The 23,550-nt window shown below is 35.5% G+C and overlaps 1 protein-coding gene across 1 annotated transcript in view; it reads right to left on the bottom strand.

The window, feature by feature from the left end:
* Nucleotides 1-8,549: 8,549 nt before the first annotated feature.
* The window catches only part of LOC126473448 (arylsulfatase B-like), a 332,111-nt gene continuing 317,110 nt past the window's right edge, over nucleotides 8,550-23,550 (bottom strand). Inside the window, exons 10-11 of the mRNA XM_050100501.1 lie at nucleotides 22,203-22,494; nucleotides 8,550-11,488 (exon numbers count right to left, since the gene is read on the bottom strand). Coding sequence (XP_049956458.1) covers nucleotides 11,323-11,488; nucleotides 22,203-22,494 — 458 coding nt within the window. The 3' untranslated portion in view covers nucleotides 8,550-11,322. The remainder of the gene's footprint in view (nucleotides 11,489-22,202; nucleotides 22,495-23,550) is intronic.

Genomic DNA, 23,550 nt, shown 5'->3' with positions numbered 1-23,550 from the left:
CTAGAAAATCTAGCAACCTCTTATGAAAAATTTTTTCTAGTATTTTCGAAAATGTAGATAGCAAGGCAATAGGTCTATAATTGGCTATGTCTTCTTTCTTACCCTTTTTGAACAGTGGTTTCAGTTTCACTGTCTTTAAGCAGGAAGGAAAGACTCCATTTGTTAATGAACTGTTGAAAATGTGGGCTAATAGTATTGCAATGAGGTCACCCACATTTTTAATGACATAATCTGGAATCTCATCCACACCTGTTGAACATTTTGTTTTTAACTCTCTAATTGATAGTAGGAAATAGGGAGTTGCAGTTTCTATTTTGATTTGATGGTGTTGTAGCAGGATCTTTATTTGAAGAATTTATGTCAGAGAGTAATTTTTCACTAATATTTGCAAAGTATGTATTAAAAGCATTGGCTACTTCTTCTGGATTTGTAATTTTTTTGCCACCTTGGATTACACGGGGATTTACATTTTGGGAGGTCTCATTTCCTACTTGTTCTCTGACTATCTTCCACATGGCTTTCATTTTGTTCCCAGCCATATTTATATGGTGATCATTTGTTGTTTTTCTAGCTCTTTTATGACTTTGTGAAGCACTGTCTTATAATTTTTGAAATACACCAGAAATTCTTCTTTAATATTTTGTGTTTTTGAGATTTCATAAAGTCTCCTCTTTTCAGCACATGATATTTTAATGCTTTTCGTCAGCCATGTAACATTTTTTTTCTAGTTTTTAATGTTTGGTTTTTAACTGGAAAAGAAATATTGAAGTAATGGGAGAATATTTCCATGAACATGTCAAACTTTTTACATGTGTCCTCATGGTTGTCTATATCATTCCATCTTTCTTTTTTTAGTAAGTGCCTGAAGTGTTCTAGATTGTGCTTGCTAAAATTTCTACCTTTTCTTGTCATTTGTTGTTCAGTATTTCCTGCAGTCTCTACTGGGAATTCAATAAACTGTGCATAATGATCACTGAAACCTGTATTCAAATTGTCAGATTTGTATAAATATTTATCTGTATTTATTAGTATCTGATCTATAGCACTGCTTGACGATTTGGTGACTCTGGTGGGGGATTTGATAATTGTATGTATATTGTAGGTTTTTAATAAGGCCTCAAGGTTTACTCTGCCTTTTGAGTTCTTGTTGTAATCTATGTTAAAGTCACCACATATGATGGTTGTTTTACTAACTATTTTTATACTGTTAAGTTCCTTCTCAAGAATTTCAATGAAAGTAGTTACGTTTCCATCTGGGCTTCTATATATATAAATAGCAACTATATTTAAATTTGTCAGTTGCGTAGCAGAAATTCCAAAGTTTTGCTCTTCCCCTAGCTGGTTAGTGAACTTTAAATTATCGTGTTTGACGTCCTAACATATATGCATGTTCCTCCATGCATGGAGGTTTTCCTACAAAAAAAAGATGAAAGGGTAAAGCCCTCTATCCTTGTGTGATGTAACATATTTTCTGATAACCAGTGCTCACTAACACATATAACTGACACTTCTTTTAGTTCAACTGGTAATAATATTTCTATCTCACTAACTTTATTTGATAAGGATTGTACATTTTGGTGCAGGAGCATAAATTTCGACGATGACTTATTTACTAGGTTGTTTTGGCCTACCTTATGTTCGACAGCTGCACATGACATATCATTTTTAACACTTCTACAATTGAATTCATTAAGAGATGACAATGTTTACAATTTGGACCAATCCGGAGTTCATTTGGAGACAATGCGGGTCAAACCCTATCCTTTAAAGGAACACTAAAAATTGAATGCCTCACTCAAATAAATTTGTTAACCCATAACTACACGATACAGCCAATCCTATCTGAAAGTGGTATTTTACAATCCCTTTTGCTCATAGTTCTGTAGGAAACAGTTGGCCAGTCTGGACCCATTGTTCAACAACCTATGTACAAAGCCAATAATATTTTTGCATTTGGTTTAAGATCTGGTAAATTAACATCATATCTCACTATTAAATGTTTGCTGATGTTTACCTACCTACTGTTGGTGAACATCTGTTCTGTGATTGGATTCCTGGACAGGACAAATGGAAAAGAAATTTAACAACGTACAAAAAGGTAATAAGGACATACAATGTATGACGATTCCTGCTCGAACAACTGGCGTAATCCAGGAACTCTATGTTTACACATTCAGACCATGGAAGAATTTCCTGAACCAGTTCTCTGATGTAATCCTACAATGTGGCTATGATGTAAATTTGCACCTGAGGAATAAAATCCTGAATATTCAGTCTTTGATTCATAATCAGTTTTCATCCCCAAAATTTGTGAACATGTTTAGGTATGCATGGTTCATGAGTGTATACATCACAGAAAAACCTGATAAATGTGAACCTCCTGTTAATTATTGCTTTAAAAATTGTGACACATGCTGTAAATTGTGCAATATATTGCAATAATCATATGTGTGTGGTGCATGATGTGTATGTGTATGCAGCATTTCTTTGCAATGACTAATACAACACCTAAACACTGTAAAATAACAAAGTAGATTTCAAACATAAAATTGAAATCCAAACAACCAAATAAATAAAACAAAACAAACAACAAACAAACAAATAAAACAAAGTTATTTCAATTAAATCCTTTAAGAGCCCGTCTTTTATGATTGCACTTGCACTGTGAAACTGCAAACAACACAAGCGTCTTACAGTGGACAGAGCATGCGTATAGGGGTACTTTCAACTTATATGTGAGTTCTGTGACTTCAGGATGTAACTTAATCATATATGGTTCAATTGCTTGTTAAATATACTATTAGATTTACTGCACACAAGCTTTTTAACGTTTCAAAAATTTTGATGTGAAGGGACGATTTCAAGATGTTCTCCATTTAAAGATGTGATTGCATAGTTGTAAAGTACAGTAGCAACCATGGAAATAACATTTGAACATTTTTATTATACCTCCTACTGTTTTGACCATACATGCTCAGAAAGATAACAAAGACATTTTCTTTGGGAGGGTTTCACCACTTCAATGGTCATAGGGGCACATGTAAAAAAATATGTGTCTTATATTTTGACCTAGGCTACATCATATTCGAAGTGTATTGGAACTGGTGAGTGGCACTTGGGTAGTGTTACCTGTGAGAGGCAACAAAGACAGTGATGCAGGAATAGAACATTACTAGATCTCTTTATCAGAAGTAGATTTTATACAAGTGATCTGCATCTGTTTGAAGCTCTGAAAGCTGTTGTCATGCAGTGACCACTTGGAATGTTTACAGTCATAGAAAAAAATTCCCCTCACGCCTGCCATGAAATGTGGGTCTCGCCATTGGTGGGTTGGCTTGCACACCTCAGTGATACAGGTAGCCAGACCTTAGGTGTAACAACAATTGAGGGAAGTCTCTTGAGAGGTTAAACATACATGTGACTCCTGAAGGGGAACAGCAAACTTTTCAGTAGCTGCAAGTGCAACAGTGTGGATGACTGATTGTGATTAAATTATGATGACACTCTCTTGGATAAAATATTCAATAGGTAGAATAGTTCCCCCATTCTGATCTCCAGACAGGGACTAATCAGGAAGATTTCATCATCAGGAGAAACAAAATTGGCATTCTCCGTATTGAGCATGGAATGTTAGATCCCTTAATCAAGCAGGTAGATTAGAAAATTTAAAAAGGTAAATGGATATGTGGAAGGTACATAGAGTGGGAATTAGTGAAGTTCAGAGACAGGTGAAAGAGGATTTCTTGTCAGGTGAAAACAAGGTTTTAAATGTAAAGTGGGTTTATAATGGATAAGAAACTAGAAATGCAGGTAAGCTACTAGGAAAAGCTCATTGAATGAATTATCATAGCCGAGATAGACACAAAGCCTGCACCTATGAGAGTAATGCAAGTTTATATGCCTACTAGCTCTGAAGATGATGAAGAGATTGAAGAAATGTATGATGAGATAGAAGAAAATATTCAGATAGTTAAGGGGGATGAAAATTTAATTATGATAAGGGAACGGAATTTCATAATAGCTGTAGGAAGAGAAGGAAAACTAGTGGGTGAATACAGACTGGGGAAAAAGAATGAAAGAAAAATCTGCAGGGCAGAATTTTCCACAGAGCATAATTTAATCATCATTAACACATGGTTTATGAATTATGAAAGAAGGTTGTATACGTAAAACAGATCTGAAGGCACTGAAAGCTTCCAGATTGACTATATAATGGTAAGACAGAGATTTTAAATAGTAAGACGTTTCCAGGGGCAGATGTGGACTCTAACCACTATTTATTAGCTATGAGATGTAGATTAAAACTGAAGAAATTGCAAAAATGTGGGAAATCAAGGAGATGGGACCTAGATAAGTTGAAAGAATAAGTTGTCAAGAGTGTCAGAGGTAGCATTAGGTAATAGTTGACTAGAACAGGGGAGGCAGCAGAAGATCAAATAGTAGTAGTAGGAATCCTTCGATAACACAGGAGACATTGAATTTAAACAATAAAAGGAGAAAATATAGAAATAGGCTACAACAAATGAAGCAGGCAAAAAGGAATACAAATGTATACAAAATGAGATTGAGAAGAAGTGCAAAATGGGTAAACAGGAATGGCTAGAGCACAAACGTAAGGATTTAGAAGTATATTTCATTAAAAAACTAAACTTTGTGTTCTGCCTTATGGCAGGCCTTGTCATGGGAGAGCCTCGTCAGAGGGGTCCACTGCATGAGTGTCTTGGGAAGTGATTCCAGTGGTGGTTCCCCATTGCCTTCCACTGATGATAATGATATTTCATTAAGGGAAATGTAGAAATTGCCTACAGGAGAATTAAAGAGGCATTTGGAGCAAAGAGATATAGCTGTATGAACATCAAGAACTTAGATGGAAAACCAGTGCTAAGCAAAGAAGGGAAAGCTGAAAGATGGAAAGACTATATAGAGGGGCTATACAGGGGAAATGAACTTGGGAAGGCAATAGTACAGAAATGGAAGAGGATGTAGATGAAGATGAGATGGGAGATATGATACCGAAAGAAGAATTTGACAGAGCACTGAAAGACCTGAGTTGAAACAAATGGAGATTTTGTTAGAACTGCTGACAGCTTTGGAAGACCCAGGCATGACAAAACTCCTCCATGCGGTGTGCAAGATGTGTGAGACAGTTGCAATATCCTCATACTTCATGCAAAATGTAATAATACCAATTCCAAAGAAAGCAGTTGTTGATAGGTGTGAAAATTACCAAACTATCAGTTTCATAAGCCATTGTTGCAAAATACTAAAACAAGCGCTTTACAGAAGAATGGAAAAACTGGTAGAAGTCGACCTTGGGAAAGATCAGTTTCAAATCCGGAGAAATGTGGGAACAGTTTAAGGAACCATTTGCACTCGAGCACAGACAATATTTAATTTAGTTAACTTAGATTATATGTATCAATTTTTTAAGACAAGAGAATGCAAAATAAAGCAATTAACACCGCTCTCTTGTCACAGCCAGTAGGCATCAGCACACTCTTATGTCATTCGTTGTCTTAGAAGGACATAATATTTTGTGTGGCTCCACGGTTAGCCATATTGATATTTATTAGCAGAGAAGAGGTGCAGAATTAACAAGTCGCTCTCATTTGTGAATGGTCTGCAATTATTTACCTATAATTTTTTGTAAGAGTCAGTTATATCGTAATGTACATGTTAAAATGAATATATGTTTTATTTAATCGTATGCTTTTCTTTGTTTTAGTAGTTTTAGTCACTCCATTTTCATGATTGAAGCTGAGGTCAGATAGCAGACTTTGTCTACAAAAAAAATATGTAATGAGCCCTGGCTACGTTCCGTACATCTTTGGATGTGCGAAACTTGATAAATTCACGTTGTAAATTTTAATCTCTCAATTACTTATCCAAAACAAAATAACAAAGAATTATTATTATTATTATTATTATTATTATTATTATTGTCATTATTATTATTACATATTATTATTATTTTATTTTTTATTTGTTAAAACACGTAAGGCAATACTGTTGCTACAACTTATCTTAGAAGATAGGTTATGGAAAGGCATTTATAGCATTTTTAAACTTAGAGAAAGCTTTTGACAATGTTTACTGGAATACTCTGAAATTGAGAAGGTAGCAGGGGTAAAATACAGGGAGCAAAAGACTATTTACAACTTGTACAGAAACCAGAGGGCAGTTACAGGAGTCAAGAAGGATGAAAGGGAAGCAATGGTTGAGAAGGGAGTGAGACATGGTTGTAGCCTATTCCCAATGTTATTCAATCTGTACATTGAGTGAGCAGTAAAGGAAACCGAAGAAAAATTTGGAGTAGGAATTACAGTTCAGGGACAAGAAATAAAAAGTCTGAGATTTGCTGACGACATTGTAATTCTGCCAGAGACAGCAGAAGCCTTGGAAAAGCAGTCAAATGGAATGGACAATGTCTTGAAAGGAGCATATAAAATGAATATCAAGAAAAACAAAAATTAGGGTAATCAAATTAAATCAAGTGATGCTGAGGGAATTAGATTAGGAAGCAAGACACTTAAAACAGTAGATGAGGTTTGTTATTTGGGCAGCAAAATAACTGATGATGGTAAAAGTAGAAAGGATATAAAATGTAGACTGGCAATGGCAAGAAAAACATACCTGAAGAAGAGAAATTTGTTAACATGAGATGTAGACTTAAGTGTTAGGAAGTCTTTCCGGAGGATATTTGTCTGGAGTGTAGCAATGTATGGAAGCAAAACATGTACAATGAATAGTTTAGACAGAAAAGAAGAGAAGCTTTTGAGATGAAGTGCTACAGAAGAATGGTGAAGATTAGATGGGTAGATCATGTAGTTTATGACAAGCTACTGAATGGAATTGGGGAGACAAGAAATTTGTGGTACAACATGACTAAATGTGGGATTGGTTCATAGGACCCATTCTGAGACATCAAGGGATCACCAGTTTAGTATTGGAGGCAAAGTATGAGGGGTAAAAAGTTTTGAGCGAGAGCAAGAGATGAATACAGTAAACAGATTCAGAAGGGTGCAGGTTGCAGTATTTATTCAGAGATGAAGAGGGTTGCACAGCATAGATTAGCATGGAGAACTGCATCAAACTAGTCTTCAGACTGAAGACAACAGAAAAATGCAAAATATCACTTCAGTTTGTTGGAAAAGTACATTATTTACATTTTATTAGTTCCTTCTAAGTTGAAGGAGGACTGCTGCTAATGGTAGCATCTTGTTGTCAAACAGTTTTACCAGCTTAACTAAAACTAATAATAAAATACCCCAATACAGGTGAAATAAATATCTAATTCGTGAAAAATTTTTTCATAATTCTTAAATCTGGGATAAATAAGTGTCCTGAATTACCATAAAAAAGTGCTACAGAATAATGGTGAAGATTAGATGGGTAGATCATGTAATTTATGACAAGCTACTGAATGGAATTGGGGAGACAAGAAATTTGCTGTACAACATGACTAAAAGTGGGATTGGTTGATAGAACCCATTCTGAGACGTCAAGGGATCGCCAGTTTAGTATTGGAGGCAAAGTATGAGGGGTAAAAATTTTTGAGCAAGAGCAAGAGATGAATCTCTATGACTGTCATACTACACACTGAGGGAGGCAGATTGGATTATTTAACAATTAATCATTCTCAAAGTATCAACATCATATATGATTCTTTATTCTAAATGCAAACTTTGTCTGATTATTATGTAAAAGTATTATACACTCAGCAAACATTTCATTCACATCCAAAAATATATACAAGTCTATTGTTGGTGCCAAGGACTTGATATATAATTCTGTTTTTTGAAACTTTATCAGATGATTCAAAGGATGCTACTGTAATAACCAAATAACCATCTTGCCTCATAGAAAATGAGTTTATTGGGGGTACATTTTTATGGCCTGAGCATTTCTTTAGCGTGGTATAATGATTTTGAGAGGGAATGATGGATTAGGCACAGGTCAAAGTTTTAATTCTCACCTCCTGCACCGAGCGAGGTGGTACAGTGGTTAGCATACTGGACTTGCATTCAGGAGGAGGACAGTTCAAACTTGCATCCGGCCATCCTGCTTTAAGTTTTCCATGATTCCCCTAAATTGCTTCAGACAAATGCTGGGATGCTTTCTTCACCATCCTTCCCTATCCAATGGGACCTATTATCTTGCTGTTTGGTCCCTTCCACTAAATCAACCAACCAGCAAACCATCACATCCTGCTAATATTTGTAAAGTAATATTTCTGACTTATTGGAAGTTCTGGGGATTATTGCTTCTAAAAGATTATATTCTTTGATAAACTTCACGATCTTTTTGAATAGAACTGTTCTCCATTCAGATGTCAGTTTAATTCCATCTGTACTATCTTTATATTTTGCTTCTAGTTTCAACACTGCTCTGAAATTCACAAGATGTTTCTGTTGAGTAGAGATATACAAGGAAGTAGTAGAGAAATACAAGGAAGAATGCAAAGAAATATTAAAATAATGCCATTTAGTGAAAAATAATACTTTAATAATAAATACACAATAATTAGGAACAATTATTACATATGCATTATGAACAACAGAGTACAAAATATAAATGGCAAGTCAAGTTGATGGGTAGGCCATAATATCAATTAACAGCTGTTTGAAACTCACAGACAGCTGTTGGATAAGCTCAATATTATCAGAAGCCATTCTTAAGATGTGCAACAACGCTATATTTATCATACACTATAATTTAAAAACCAAGTATTTTACTCTCTTAGTCTCAACAGTCAGTTAGTTAAATGAGCTTCATGCCTGTACCAGTTTCTAAATTGATCATGAGCCATAGAAGGATTATATCTCAATTAAGGATGATGCTTAATTTTTAGCAGCTTGATTAAAATAGTTGTGTATTCATAAAAAACACTGTACTACCTACATTTTTACAAAGAGGACAGAAAATGTAGGAGGCATATTTGGGCATACAGAGTTCCTTCTCACAACATAAATTCTAAATATAAATCAACAATTTGTACATTTTGTGTAGAACAATTATTTATTAAAAACCAGAGCATAATTAATGGAAAAGATAACTCTGTCCAACCAGGCCTCAGAAGGACCAGTGGTACTGACCGACCTACATGTCATTCTCAGTCAACAGGCGTCACTGCATGCTGATATGGAGGGGCTTGTCATCAGCACACTGCTTTCCCAACTGTTGTCAGTTATCATGACTGGAGCCACCACTTCTCAGTCAGGCAGCTCCTCAATTGACCGCACAAGGGCTAAGTGCAACCCACTTGCCAACAGCACTCAGCAGACGGGGATGGTCATCCAAGTGCTAGTCAATTCTGAAAGTGCTTAACTTTGATGATCTGATAGGAACCAGTTTTATCAATGTAGCAATACATTGACTGATGGAAAAAAATGCATAACAGAAAATTTACTTGGCTCAAATAACTGAGTTTTAGTGATGTAATGCTCCTATAGATACAGTACATTGGATTGTTAGCATAACTGTAAAATATTTTGAAGACACAAATTTTTCAACAGTAGAATACCAGAACAAGACTTTTTTGCCAAAAACACATTTAACTTTCCTTCTTATGAAAGTCTACTGCTGCCAAAATGAGCAGCCTGACAAGAAAAGAAAAGAAAATGTACGAAAATCATGAATATTACCTGACATTACTGGCTGCCTTGTATGAAAATCTTACTGGAGATATTTAAACATTAAATTTTAATCTTTGGAAAATATCAGTCTGTGTTAATGGGAATCTCAATATAGAAATCTTACATAATTATTTTTAGAGATATTAATACTGCTTCATGAACCATCAATATGTTTTTCAAAAATCATATTGTACATACAGTGATGAGGAGTAACCTTTAATGATGATGCTATTCAGTAAACTACAAAATACTCAATATACAATTCAGTAGTAAGGGTGAAATAAATTACTGTGAGCTACATTTACTAAAATAACATATTATTTGAAATATGAACATAACAAAGAACTCATGAAAGTAAATTAGTTGTAAAAGCAGGGGGACAGAAACACAGAAACACAATACAGTGTAAGACTGAAAGGGGAGTACAAATTTGTAGTGACACAACCAACAAAAGAGAGAGAGGAAAACAAATGTGAGAAAAGAATGAATGTGCTACAGTTCAGTTCAGATAGTGTGCGAATAACTGGTGATTTGTATCACTACCTTGTTTTCTGCCATTCTTTAAGCTCTATTTTACCTCCTTCCTTATCTCTTTCCCAATTTTTCCCTCCTCCCTCTCTATCAATCTGGTTCCCTCTCCCTCTTTTCCTCCTCCTCATACTCTCGCCACTCACCACCTCATATTTTATTCTGTTTATTTTTACACTAATTTTTTATGATCTGTTTAAGTGAATCAGTGCATCTTTAGGTATTTTAAATTTGAATAATTAGTGTTAAGACTTCATTATTACAATGAAGTCTGAATAACTTTGGATCTCAGCTATGACAATAAATGATGCTCTGTCCCAGCGTGGCTCTGGGTGTGAGTTTACCCCTGCTATTTCTCCAACCCTTTCACAACTATTCTTTTCACCTATTTCTTTTGGTGCCCATTGAAGGGTACTCAGGTTCTAAAACCTTCAAATTCATTATCACTGGCTGTCTAACACCACTGTTAGGTGGGCTCACTTATACTAATTTCAGCACTTAGAAATTACAAGGTGATTTTATTTTTTGGTTCTAAATAGAGTTTAAATATTAAGGAACATAGTTGCACATCTTACAAAAATAATTCACTATATACTGAAAGGAAAAGTCCATTATGGAGTCAGCAGGTCTTAATTCTCATTGTATACAAAATTTTAATAACTGGAACATCTTCACCTCTCCCCTTTTCAAGTAAAAATTGTTAGGAAACACTATGATAAAGTTTTCAAATTTTCTAAATTCTGTAGTAAAATATTTTATTTAATTTTCATGCTTCATCAGCTTCATTCTATCTTCTTGCTGTAAGGTCACTTGTCAGTATCTTATAATGTCAATTTTTATTTCACATCAACTATATGTGTCGCTATAAATAAAGCTGAGGTGCACTACTGGTTCAGAGTCTTGATACATAAATAATAATAATAATAATAATAATAGCTATAAAGTTTCTTGATGAAAGTAGCAAAATATGCAACACATTGACAAAAAACACATACTTCGTTTTACAGATGAACTAGAGTGACATTAATCAAGTAAATATATACAAAATTTGTTCATAGGTTGAACATAGAAAGAAATGTCTCTCATTGGTACATTTCAGCAGTAACTGACAACAGAGCAGTTGAAAGTTATTTTGTTTGCAAAGTGCACATTATTTTAATCAGCTGACAGCATTATTAAGTATGCTGTAATCACCAAAATTGGTCCAAGTGTGGTCCCAAAATCGAGGATCTGCTCGAGGATCATATGGAAGGTTTCCCGGAGGCACTGCTGTTGCATTTATAGTTTTTAGAATTGACTCTAAGCGCTGCACAATTTCAGGGTGTCTGAAAAGTAATCAGAGAAAATGAAAAATTATTTCAAAATGCTATGAGCAATCTGAATCTCAGTTTTCAGTTTACCTTCATTAATAAATGTTTAAGTTTCCAGCCACCAAATATGTGGACTATGTGTAATTACATAAGGTGTAATGTCATATCCCTCCTCTGATGACATAAATCATTCCAGTTAGTAATCCAATTTGGACTTTTAAACTTTTTCTCATTAATTATCAGTATCTCATTCCCTAATAAGAGGGCTCACTTGAGACATAATTCCACTGTTGGTGTAACATTCAGATGTCACAAGAACATGAAGACAAAAGAAGGTGGAGGTCAAAATTTATTTGAGTCTATGAACAATAAGAAAATGGAGGGTAGGATCATGCCTGATTCCCTTAATTTGCACTGCTAAAAGTGTTGTAAGCAGTCATTTTATTGTTATTTTAAATGAGGTCATGTTTGTGTTCTGTTTATGTAATTAGTGTTTCATTTTCTTCATTAATTTTAATCATCTTATGTCATTGCAGTTGTAAATGTTTCTGTTTAACAAGGTATGAGTGACATTAACCCTGCTCCATTATTACTGGCAAAAAATAACATGGCATATGGATAAAAGTAACAGGGATGTGATATAGTTGGGAACCTTACATATACTGTATCCTGCATGTTTGGATTTGTTAAAGTAGAATAATTTTTAGAATGAGTTTTGTGAATTACAGGATGAAGTTTTTTATGCTGTTCTAATCATACCATGACAATCAATGTTGGACATTGGATGCCAGTTACTCACTTTAGTCTGTTATGTCTCTTCCAGTCCTTATTTGTAAATTTTTTACCTCAAAAGTAATGCATGAAAGTTTTATTTGATTTTCAAGGCTGGGATGTAAATACATAGCGAGTAAAATAGATATAAGTAATCATATTGACTGTGATATGTTCATTATTGTTATCATGCTTCTAGTTTATTTCTCACTACTGCACCAAAATATTGTTTGATTTGATATATTAAGTATTCATGCAAGTATATGGAGTGCCACATGAATGTTTTTGTACTTTCCAATTAAAATTATAAACAAAGTATATGTCAGTCCATTGAAATTTCTGTAACAGAAGATCAAGTTGATTTCATGCTAGGCAAGTTAGTAATGCTTCCACAAGCTGTGAGAGGTGTAATTGAATTGGGGAAAAATCTGCCTATTCCAGTAGATACATTATCAGATATTGTTAGCAATATATTTATCTTTTATTTTATTTAATTATTTAAATGTCAAGTTCTGTAGGACCAAATTGAGGAGCAAATCTCCAAGGTCATGGAACGTGTCAGTACATGAACTTACAACATAAAAAGTAATAACAGATAAAAATAAATATTCATGAACCGGAAAGAAAATCAGTCCATAAGTTTAAGCAAACACTATCAGCAATACAATGAGAATCATCTTAATTTTTCAAGGAACTCCTCGACAGAATAGAAGGAGTGACCCATGAGGAAACTCTTCAGTTTCAATTTGAAAGCGCGTGGATTACTGCTAAGATTTTTGAATTCGAGTGGCAGCTTATTGAAAATGGATGCAGCAGTATACTGCACACCTTATTGCACAAGAGTTAAGGAAGTCCGATCCAAATGGAGGTTTGATTTCTGCCGAGTATTAACCAAGTGAAAGCTGCTTATTGTTGGAAATAAACTAGTATTGGTAACAAGAAACGACAATAAGGAATATACATATTGAGAGGCCAATGTCAGAATACCCAGACTCGTGAAAAGAGGTCGACAAGAGGTTTTTGAACTCACACCACTTATTGCCCAAACCGCCCGTTTCTGAGCCAAAAATATCCTTCTAGAATGGGAAGAGTTACCCCAAAACATAATACCATATGACATAAGTGAATGAAAATAAGCAAAGTAGACTAATTTGTGTGTTGAAATATCACTTTCTTTCGATACCGTTTGAATAGTGAAAATGGCAGTATTAAGTCTTTGAACAAGATCCTGAACGTGGGCTTTCCACGACAGCTTACTATCTATCTGAACACCTAGGAATTTGAACTGTTCAGTTTCACTAATCATATGCCCGTTCTGTGAGATTAAAACATCAGGTTTTGTTGAATTGTGTGTTAGGAACTGTAAAAACTGAGTCTTACTGTGATTTAACGTTAGTTTATTTTCTACAAGCCATGAACTGAGGTCATGTACTGCTCTACTTGAAACCGAGTTAATGTTGCATGCAACATCCTTTACTACCAAGGTAGTGTCATCAGCAAACAGAAACATTTTAGAGTTACCCATAATACTAGAGGGCTTATCATTTACATAAATAACGAACAGGAGCAGCCCCATTGTCCCCTGGGGCACCCCCCACTTGACAGTACCCCACTCAGATCCCACATCACAGCCATTATCAACATTGTGAATAATGACCTTTTGCTGCCTGTTGCTAAAGTAAGAGGTGAACCAATTGTGAGCTACTCCCCTTATTCCGTAATGGTCAAACTTCTGGAGCACTATTGTGTGATCAACACAGTCAAATGCCTTTGTTAAATAAAAAAAATATGCTAAGCGTTCGAAACTTTTTGTTTAGCCCATCCAGTACCTCACAGAGAAAAGAGAATATAGCATTTTCAGTTGTCAAATGACTTCTAAGGCCGAACTGTACATTTGATAGCAAATCGTGTGATATAAAATAATCAATTAACCTTACATACACAGCCTTTTCGATAACTCTTGCAAACACTGATGGCATAGAAATAGGTCTAAAATTATCTACATTATCCCTTTCTCCCTTTTTATAAAGCAGCTTTACTACTGAGTACTTTAATCGCTCAGGAAACTGACCATTCCTAAAGGAAAAATTACAAATATGGCTAAATACAGGGCTAACATGTGCAGCACAGTACTTTAATATTCTACTAGACACTCCATCATAACCATCAGAATCCTTAGTCTTCAGTGATTTGATTATTGTCTCAATCTCCTTCTTGCCTGTATCACAGAGGAGTAGTTCAGACGTCAATCTCGGAAAGGCATTTGCTAAGAAATTTATGTGATTTACTGTAGATACTAAATTTTTATTTAATTCACCAGCAATGCTCAGAAAATGGTTGTTAAATACTGTACATATATCTGATTTATCAGTAACAGAAATATTATTACTGCAAATTGACTTTATATTGTCAACCTTGTGCTGCTGACCAGATACTTCCTTCACAACTGACCATATGGCTTTAATTTTATCCTATGAATTAGCTATTCTATTTGCATACCACATACTTTTTGCCTTGCTAATAACATTTTAAGCACCTTACAATACTGTTTGTAATTGGGCTACTGTAGCTTGATTGTGACTACTTCTAACATTTTGATATAATTCCCGCTTTGTTCTACATGATATCCTTATCCCACTAGTCAGCCCACCGGGCTGTCCATTACTGCTAGTACCCCATTTAGAATGTTCTAATGGAAAGCAACTCTCAAAGAGCATGAGAAATGTGTTATTGAAAGCATTGTATTTATCATCTACATTATCGGCACTATAAACATCTTGCCACTCTTGTTCCTTGACAAGTTTTGAAAAACTCTCTATTGCTGTTGGATTAACTTTCCTACATAGTTTGTAATTAAATATGACATTGGTTAGAGTACAAAAACCTTTTAGTGTTAAAATTTGTGCATCTTGGTCTGAAAGGCCATTCACCCTTCTACTAACAGAATGCCCATCTAGTAATGAAGAGTGAATAAAAATATTGTCTATGACTGTGCTACTGTTCCTCTGCACCCTGGTTGGAAAAAACACAGTTTGCATCAGATCATATGAATTTAGGAGATCTACCAACATCCTTTTTCTTGCACAATCATGTACAAAATTAATATTGAAGTCACCACATAGAACTACTTTCTGGTACTTCCTACAAAGTGAATCAAGAACCTTCTCTAGCTTAAGCAAAAATGCTCTGAAGTTAGAGTCAGGGGACCTATAAACAACATCTGCTAACCAAGAAGCAAAATTAGAAGCATTGTCAGAAATGGTTAGTAAGCTATTTGCTAATGAAGATGCAAAATTAGAGGCAGTGTCGGTGGCAGTTAAGAAAATAACAGCTGACAATGAAGACATGACCAATAGGGTGGCTATTTTAACCCAAGAGGGATAAAATTATTTAGCCAAAAGGAGGGCATAATTGGAAGCAGAATCATCTGAAGTGGCCAGTTTATCCAAAAATGAAAATGAAATACTGATTGAAAAAAATATAACACCACAGCAGAAGCTCATTCCAATCACCAGAGCTCCTAAAGAACTAATATGAGCACACAGTAATTTGCTCAGAGAAGGATATTAAAAGCTGTATAATAACAGAATTTATCTATACCTTACTACTTTATCCTTTCATATATAAACATGGCACACATCTTTTCATGTTGTGTTGTATGATTTTCAAACAAATCTTCTCCTCTTTTTTTCCATTATTCTTAAGTTTATGTGCATATGTACACAAGGATATGTAATTGTACATTAATTGCCATACAGTTAAATAGAAATATACAACAGATTTACATTCAAAATCCTGTTAACGGCTACTCAGTCTGGAGAAAAACATTGCTTTGTAACATTGGAGATATTCTCACACTTCCAAATTTTGGAGATAACTAAATGATTGATGGCAACAAACTAAACAACTAGTCTGCACCACCATAGGTGGACTTTGAATGGTGTATCTCAGTTCTGTGGCCTATATATTTTCATTCAGTTTTGTAGTTTACATTTTTGCGATTTTGCGCATTATGTATCAATATCTTTTTCTGTAGTAGGAGAGCTGCTTCAAGACATTGGTTCTATTTTTGATATAAAATTGCTTTTAACAGGACCATGAAATGAGGCTCCCCATTAATTTAAAGCAGCAGCAAGTAGTGGAGTGCCTATCTTTCAATTCACTCCCCCAGCCTGCATCACTGTGGCCTTTTAGTTTTGCATTACCTTCTCTATGGTATCTTAATTTGTGGAATATCCTTTTCACAGCTTTCCAGTGCTTTTCCTTTGGTTCTCTGCAATATCTGTTAACTGTGTTGCTGGCAAAAGCAATGTCAGGTTATGGTGTTTGAGACAAATATAACAAACTCCCTACTGCTTCTAAATATGGAACATTCTTACCGCATTCCACAACTCAGTCATTTATATTTAACTTCACTCCTACTTCCATTGGAGTAGTTATGGGTTTACAATCACTCATGTCAAATTTCTTTAAGATTTTTTCTGTATATGATGATTGATTTATTCTCAATTCTTGTCCCTCTTCATCCTTAGTGATCTGCATGCCTAAATATTGTTTAAATTCTCCAGAATAATGCATCTTAAACTTGACTTGCAGCTGTTTCTTAAAAATTCTCATTTGGCTTTCAATTTCAGTCAGGATAAAGAAGTCGTCCACCCATATTGCCATTATTATCATCACCCCTTCTCTCCCCCTTATATAGTATATTCTGGGATCTGACATAGACTGCTTCATATTCATATTTATTAGTTTTACGTAGAAATTGATTCCAGAGATGTCCACTCTGTTTATGTCCATAAATACTTTTTCATAAATGACAAATCTTTTCCCCTTTCCAATCTGGTTTTCATGACTGCTCTTCGTGGAATGACATACATTTCCCCCTCCAGTTTTCCATTTAAATATGCTGTTTTTACATCCTTGAATTGTTAAATTTTGTTTTGCTGCCAAGGCTAAAAGACATCTCAATGACGCACACTTGACTACAGGTGGAAAAGTTTCTTTGTAACTGATCCCTTGTTTTTGCAAATGTCCTTTTATTACAAGTCATGCTTTATATCTTGGTGATGAATTTTTGGGGCTCTTCAAAGTGAATACCCATCTTACCTGTAATGGTTTCTTATCTACTGGCATATTTACCCATTCAAAGGTTTCATTCTGAGATAAAGATTCCAATTCCTTTTCCATTGCTTCTTTCCATTCTTGACTGTTTGGGACACTCATTGCTTCTTCTGCTGTTGATGGCTCATCATTAAAAGACTGGGCTGCATACATCTCAAAATCCAGATATTATTTTGGTTTTGGTACTTGAGAAGAACACCTTACATTGTTCTCTTCATTTTGTTCATCCTCAAACTCATTGTCATCATAAATAGTCTCCATTTGACTTTGACTGTCCTCTTCCTGTTCTTAATTTTCTCTTTCTTCACATAAGGTTTCACCCTCAGAACTAGGTGCAGTTAACTTAGTAGTCTTGCCCTCTTCAGAGTCCTTTCTATTTTCAAAGAATACTACATATCTACTGGTAACTATCATTTTATTCAATGGATCCCTCTGAATTCTCACAGTTTCCTACAAAAATATACTTTTTAGCTTTTGGGTCCCATTTTCCTCTCAGCTGTTTTGGAATGTGCACCATTGCATCTCATCCAAAAACCTTTATATTGATTTGGTGAGGTTTCCTTCCTACCCATATCTCATATGGTGTTTTGTTCCTTAATGCTTTTTTAGGTTGTCTATTGTTCAAATATACAGCCATTGATACTGCTTCTGCCCAAAAATCTTTTGATAATCCAGCATCAGTTATCATGCTTCTTGCTTTTTCAGCTATGGTCCAATTAGCCCTCTCAGCAACTACAATTTGAGATGGCCTGCAACTTATGGTAATTTGATGCCTGATTCCCATTTTGCCAGAAGTATCTTCAATTTATGGTTAATATATTCTCTCCTGTTATCAGACCTGATGGTCTTAATCTTCCTTCCCATCCACCTTTCTACCGTACTATGATATTCCTCAAAAATGTCACTCACTTGGTCTTTGGAACCAAGAAAATAAAGATGAGTATATCATGAATAGTCACCAATAAACATAAGAAAATAATAACTCCCACATATGGATTCACACTCCGTCAGGCCACATACATCTGTATGGATTAACTGTAAGACCTCTGCAGATTTACTTTTACTAGTCTTAAAAAGTAGGCTCACTTGTTTTCCTTTTATGCATATCTCACAAGGGTCCTTGGCTACATTATAATTCTGTATTCCCTTTTCCATATCCATTAATAAAGACATACTCTTTCTATTTAGGTGTCCAAGTTTGCGGTGCCATAAAACACCTTCCACTCAGTATATATTTCTATGTTTACTGTCAATGATATGCATCTTAAAAATACCCATTTTGTTACTTGCTGTAGTTATAACTTCACCATTTTCATTGATTGCTCTTGCTCTGTGCATGTCAAAAGTGACTGTATTTCCCTTCTTGACAATTTCCCCTGCAGACAGTAGGTTAATCACAACATTTTTTACATAATGAACATCATGTGCTGTAACCATATTGAGTTCACCATTTACACATACATGTATGTCTAGTTTCCCAGCCAAAGAACACTGGAGCTTGCTACCATCAACAGTAGATGTTCCCATATGAGTCTTATCTTTAACATAATAAAGAAGAGATTTGTCTTTAACAATATGCCCAGATGCACCTGATTCTAAAATCCATTCCAGTTGATAATTACCCACATCTCCAAAAGAATAAAAACATGAGAGCACCTCATCATTATTATTGGTCCCTCTCTCTGGGCTATCAGCAACATACCTCTTTTGCTGCATGTCTGACCTGGGGTTTGCTTTTTCTCTGCATTGAGATGCAGTACACCCCTTCTTCTGACATCTATAGCACCTCACTGATTTCTTCCTTTTGTGTTTTGAATAAAGAGCAGATGCAGTTTCCTTCTCCAACACCTGACAGCTTGAAGTACTCTTTACATCCTGTAGGATTGTTACTTTAACTCTGTCACCCATGATCGGTATACCTATGCTTTTCCAGCCCCACAATCATAGGCGCATACATTTCGGGCAGTCCTGCCAACAGTAATGTTCCTATCCATTCATCAGTGATCTCAAACCCATTGTTTCTCAGTCAGTTTGACATGACTATTATTTTGTTGATGTATTCGTCTACACTCTTGCATTTGTCCAGCTGAGTAGTAATTAACTCACCTAATAATCCTATGGTCCTTGTAAGACCTCATCCTCAAAAGCACTTTGTAATTTGTCCCAGAATTCTTTCTCTGTCACAGCTTTTTTCAACATGAACATAATTCATTGAGTCAACCAGTAATATCAACTTTGATTTTGCTTTCCTATCCTCACTTGAATAATACTGATCTGTGGATTTCATTGTCCCATCCACCACATCCCATAGGTAGTCCAAACGTAAATACGCTTCTACAGCAAATTTCAATAATGCATAATTTTCGTGACCCATAAGCCTTTCAATCTGCAGGATTTGTGCCACACTCATTTTAACTGTCTTCACATAAAGAATAATAGTGAAGAATAATACAAAAGACTAGCATTCATCTTGTAATGATAACTCATACTTCACACAAGTGCACCACTTGGAACTTTTCCAATACTGTCTCACTACTGTGTTATGGATGTACTTATACCAAATGCATCACTGGGCCCTTAAACTATTAGAGTCAACACAGTTGAATAAGTAATAGTGTGTAAAAGACATTCAGTGCCATTAACTTTATCTGCACTTTCAGGTACAATACACTGAACAGAACAACCAAGGAACATTATGTTACACACATAAAACTCAGAGCATACAATAGCATTAGAGAGGTCTATTATATTTCATACAATGCACTTTGCTGCCATCTTACATGAAATACATTGTTCACACAATTACGGCAGAAACAGTTGCAGTGTGTTCAATAGTAGATCATGAGGTAAGTATCCTGACAGGGTCCCACAGAGCAAGGAAACAACAGATACACAAATCAAGGGGATCTAAGTCCATCCAGAAACCTAATAGCAAAAAACATGAGAATGAAGTTCTTCATGGTGTTAATGGGAGCTGCAGATCTTTGTAAGGCATCATTCAATGAAATGTTATAATGAAAGATTTAGAGCATATGCATTTGCAGTTTGTAGGAATGTGAAAAGATCTGGTCCAAAATGTGAAAGAACTCTGGAAAGAAACTAATAAAAAGTTTGATAAACAGATGAAAGTAATGCTAGAAGAAATAAACAATGTGTGTCATAATTTCACACAGAAAACATATGGAACAAAGGAAAGGTAGTAGTGACAATGTGAGCATATTTCAGTGTAAAAAAGAGAGCAGTAGATAATTGAAAAAGTGTGAGTGAGATTCAGAGAAAGAGTACTGACAATGCACATCAAATTGACAAGGCCCCTGCACTAATTAATATTACGTGGGGTAGGGTGAAAAGAAAAACCAAAAGGAGATTCTTGTGACACAGATGATAAGCTCACTGGACAAAATATTAGTCATTCCCTCGAAAAAGAACAGGGGTGCAATGTAGCAATTAGGTGGCATTACTTGGTATCAGCATGATGTTTCCAGTGGTTAATTTTTTGGCCATGTGCCTAGGTTATGTCTGGAAGTAACAGAAGCCCTTCAAGTAATGTCTGCAGTACATATTCTGTTGCCAAGATATGGACATTTTAGTTGGTTAGTTCCCTAGGTCATTTGAACAATCCTTTTATCTAAAGGCTGTGGAAAAATCCAGTTTACAGGATTAAATACATTATTAGATTAAGGTTAACATTAATGAACACATTGTCATTTTATTCCTACTCGTGTAATTACACCAATTACATTCAAAAACAAGTTTTTTAGTTATTTATTTATTTATTTTTAACTGGCTACCAGTTTTTAAGAAAAAAATCATCAATGGAACAGAACAAGTTGTCTAGGAGTAATGAGTTTTAAAAAAATAAATTTAAAACTTGCTTCACTAATTGTCAAACATTTTATTTTACTGAGCAAATGATCAAAAATTTTTATTGCTGCATATTGAACTCCTCTATGAGCCACTGTTATCTTTAACAATGTGTAAATATGATCATTTCTCCCTCTAGTGTATCAGGTATGTACGTCCTGGTTCTTCTCAAATTGTGATGGATTATTTATATCAAATTTCACTAGCAAAAACACATATTCTGACAGCACAGTTAGAATCCCCATCTCATTGAAAGGTTGCCTACATGACATCCATAGGTGAATACCACATATTTTTACTCCTAATAGAAATGCCATCCTAAATGGATTCTTCAGAGAGTTAGAGGCATACTTTAGATTTAAAGGAGGGAAATAAGATGTTGCTGATTGCGAGGATGTTGCATGGGTTATAAGGGAAAAAGGTGCATGGTTCACAATCTCATGCAGAGCAGAAGGTCCACCAAGGATTTAGAGGGCATTTCTTTGGAACATACTGGACCATCTTGCTGCAGACAACTGTAAATTTTTCATAGACAGTGTGAAACACAGTTGAAACAGGCTACCTTTGCCTCAAATTGAGCCACTTTTGTGGGGCATTGAGATTGTAATGTTTCTGATCTCGAATGAATTAATGTCACGAGGTCACTTTTTCTGATAGCAGTACAGCATGCACCTTTATATGTGCAACAGATAAACCAGTTGAATGAAGTACTTAGATCATTGGATGATGTGGAGCAGGCAGGAGTTTAGTATTTATGAAAGTACAAGCCATTAACTTGCAATAAAAGATATAAAAGCAGATTTCAGGGTTATGAATATTGATACATAACTACTGCAAAAGACTTGGTCAATGTGTAAGATGGATATGCAGCTAATGGTATAAATTTCTGGAAATATATGCAGCTAATGGTATAAATTTCAGGAAATATAAATGATATATTTACACTTTAAATTATAAAAGGTGTTATTCTTACCTGTCAGCCAAATTTCGTTTCTCACAAGGATCTGACTGTATATTAAAAAGACAAGGAGCTTCTAAAGGTTTGCAGTTAATGGTTACATTGGATGTAGAACCACTAGGATTGCATGTAACTAGAGCACTTGTCCTAACAGTTAGCACTTCTGTTCGAGTAGTCAAATAGCCTCCTCTATATAACACTCTGCCTGCTTTGGAGCCAAGCACCTGACCAACATCATAGGCTGCTGGAGCATTTTCTCTTCCTGATGGTCCATACCAACCATCCCATGCACCATCATATGTTGTGCCTAGAAATCAGAAGCAACATACTTTTTAGGATGTGTTTTAAAAGTTTAAACTTAAAAACATGTACTCTACTTATCGCTTCTTGTTTATAAATCGAATTTTCCATTAACTTTCAGAAGAGGAGAACCATTTTAATATAAGAGGAGAAAGTATTTCTGTAACTACCTTACTTATGGATTTAGTTCACATAATCTAGCACATGATGAGTCTAATTTCATAGCAATCAAACAATACTGAAAATTATGGAGCAGCAGAATAATCTATGTCATGTATACTTATATAAAATGTGTGTATGTATGCATAAGCATATACTCCACATCTTCTCCTAAATCTCTGGATTGAATTCAACTCAATTTGGTACAAGTAACACTTACTGCCTGGAAGTAAGCACCGAGAGGATAAGAACCACCTGGCTCCCATTTGGGTGGGAGTGACAGGAGCTGGACACTGAGAGGAGGAGTTGGACAGAAAGAAGGGGAGGGGAGATGGGCAGACAGGGAGGAGGGAGGAAGATGTGGACAGAGAGGGAGGGAGGAGGAGGTGAATAGAGAGAAAGGGGTGGAAGAGAAGGGCAGAGAGATGGAGGAAGAGGAGGTGGACAGAGAGGGAGAGAAGAAGAGATAACAGAAACATGGGGGAGGAGGAGCTGGACAGAGAGAGGTGAGAGGGGGAGGTGGACCAAAAGAGGGGATGTAGGTGATGGACAGAGAGATGGGGAAGAGATGGACAAAGAGAGGGGGAAATGGGGAGGAGATGGAGGGAGGGGGAGGGGAAGATGTAGGAGGCAGTTGGAATGTGGAGAAAGGTAGTGGACAGGTGTAAAAGGAAGAGGTTGTGAGGAGGCAGGTGGAAGAGGGACAGTGTGTGTGTGTGTGTGTGTGTGTGTGTGTGTGTGTGTGTGTGTGTGTTTGTGTGTGAAGGTGGGGTGGGGCACAAAAATAGTGCCATATCAACCCATCTCTTAACACATGAAGCGATTTTTACCAAACTTGGTGCACATATCACTTGCAACATAGAAAAAAATTACTGTGACATTAAGATATCCACAGCACCAGTGT

The sequence above is a fragment of the Schistocerca serialis genome, chromosome 4 (genome assembly GCF_023864345.2).
Source record: "Schistocerca serialis cubense isolate TAMUIC-IGC-003099 chromosome 4, iqSchSeri2.2, whole genome shotgun sequence".
In the NCBI taxonomy this organism is placed as follows: Eukaryota; Metazoa; Arthropoda; class Insecta; order Orthoptera; family Acrididae; genus Schistocerca; species Schistocerca serialis.
The sequence above is the reverse complement of the archived record's forward strand: the minus strand, read 5'-3'. Positions and strand labels throughout refer to the sequence as shown.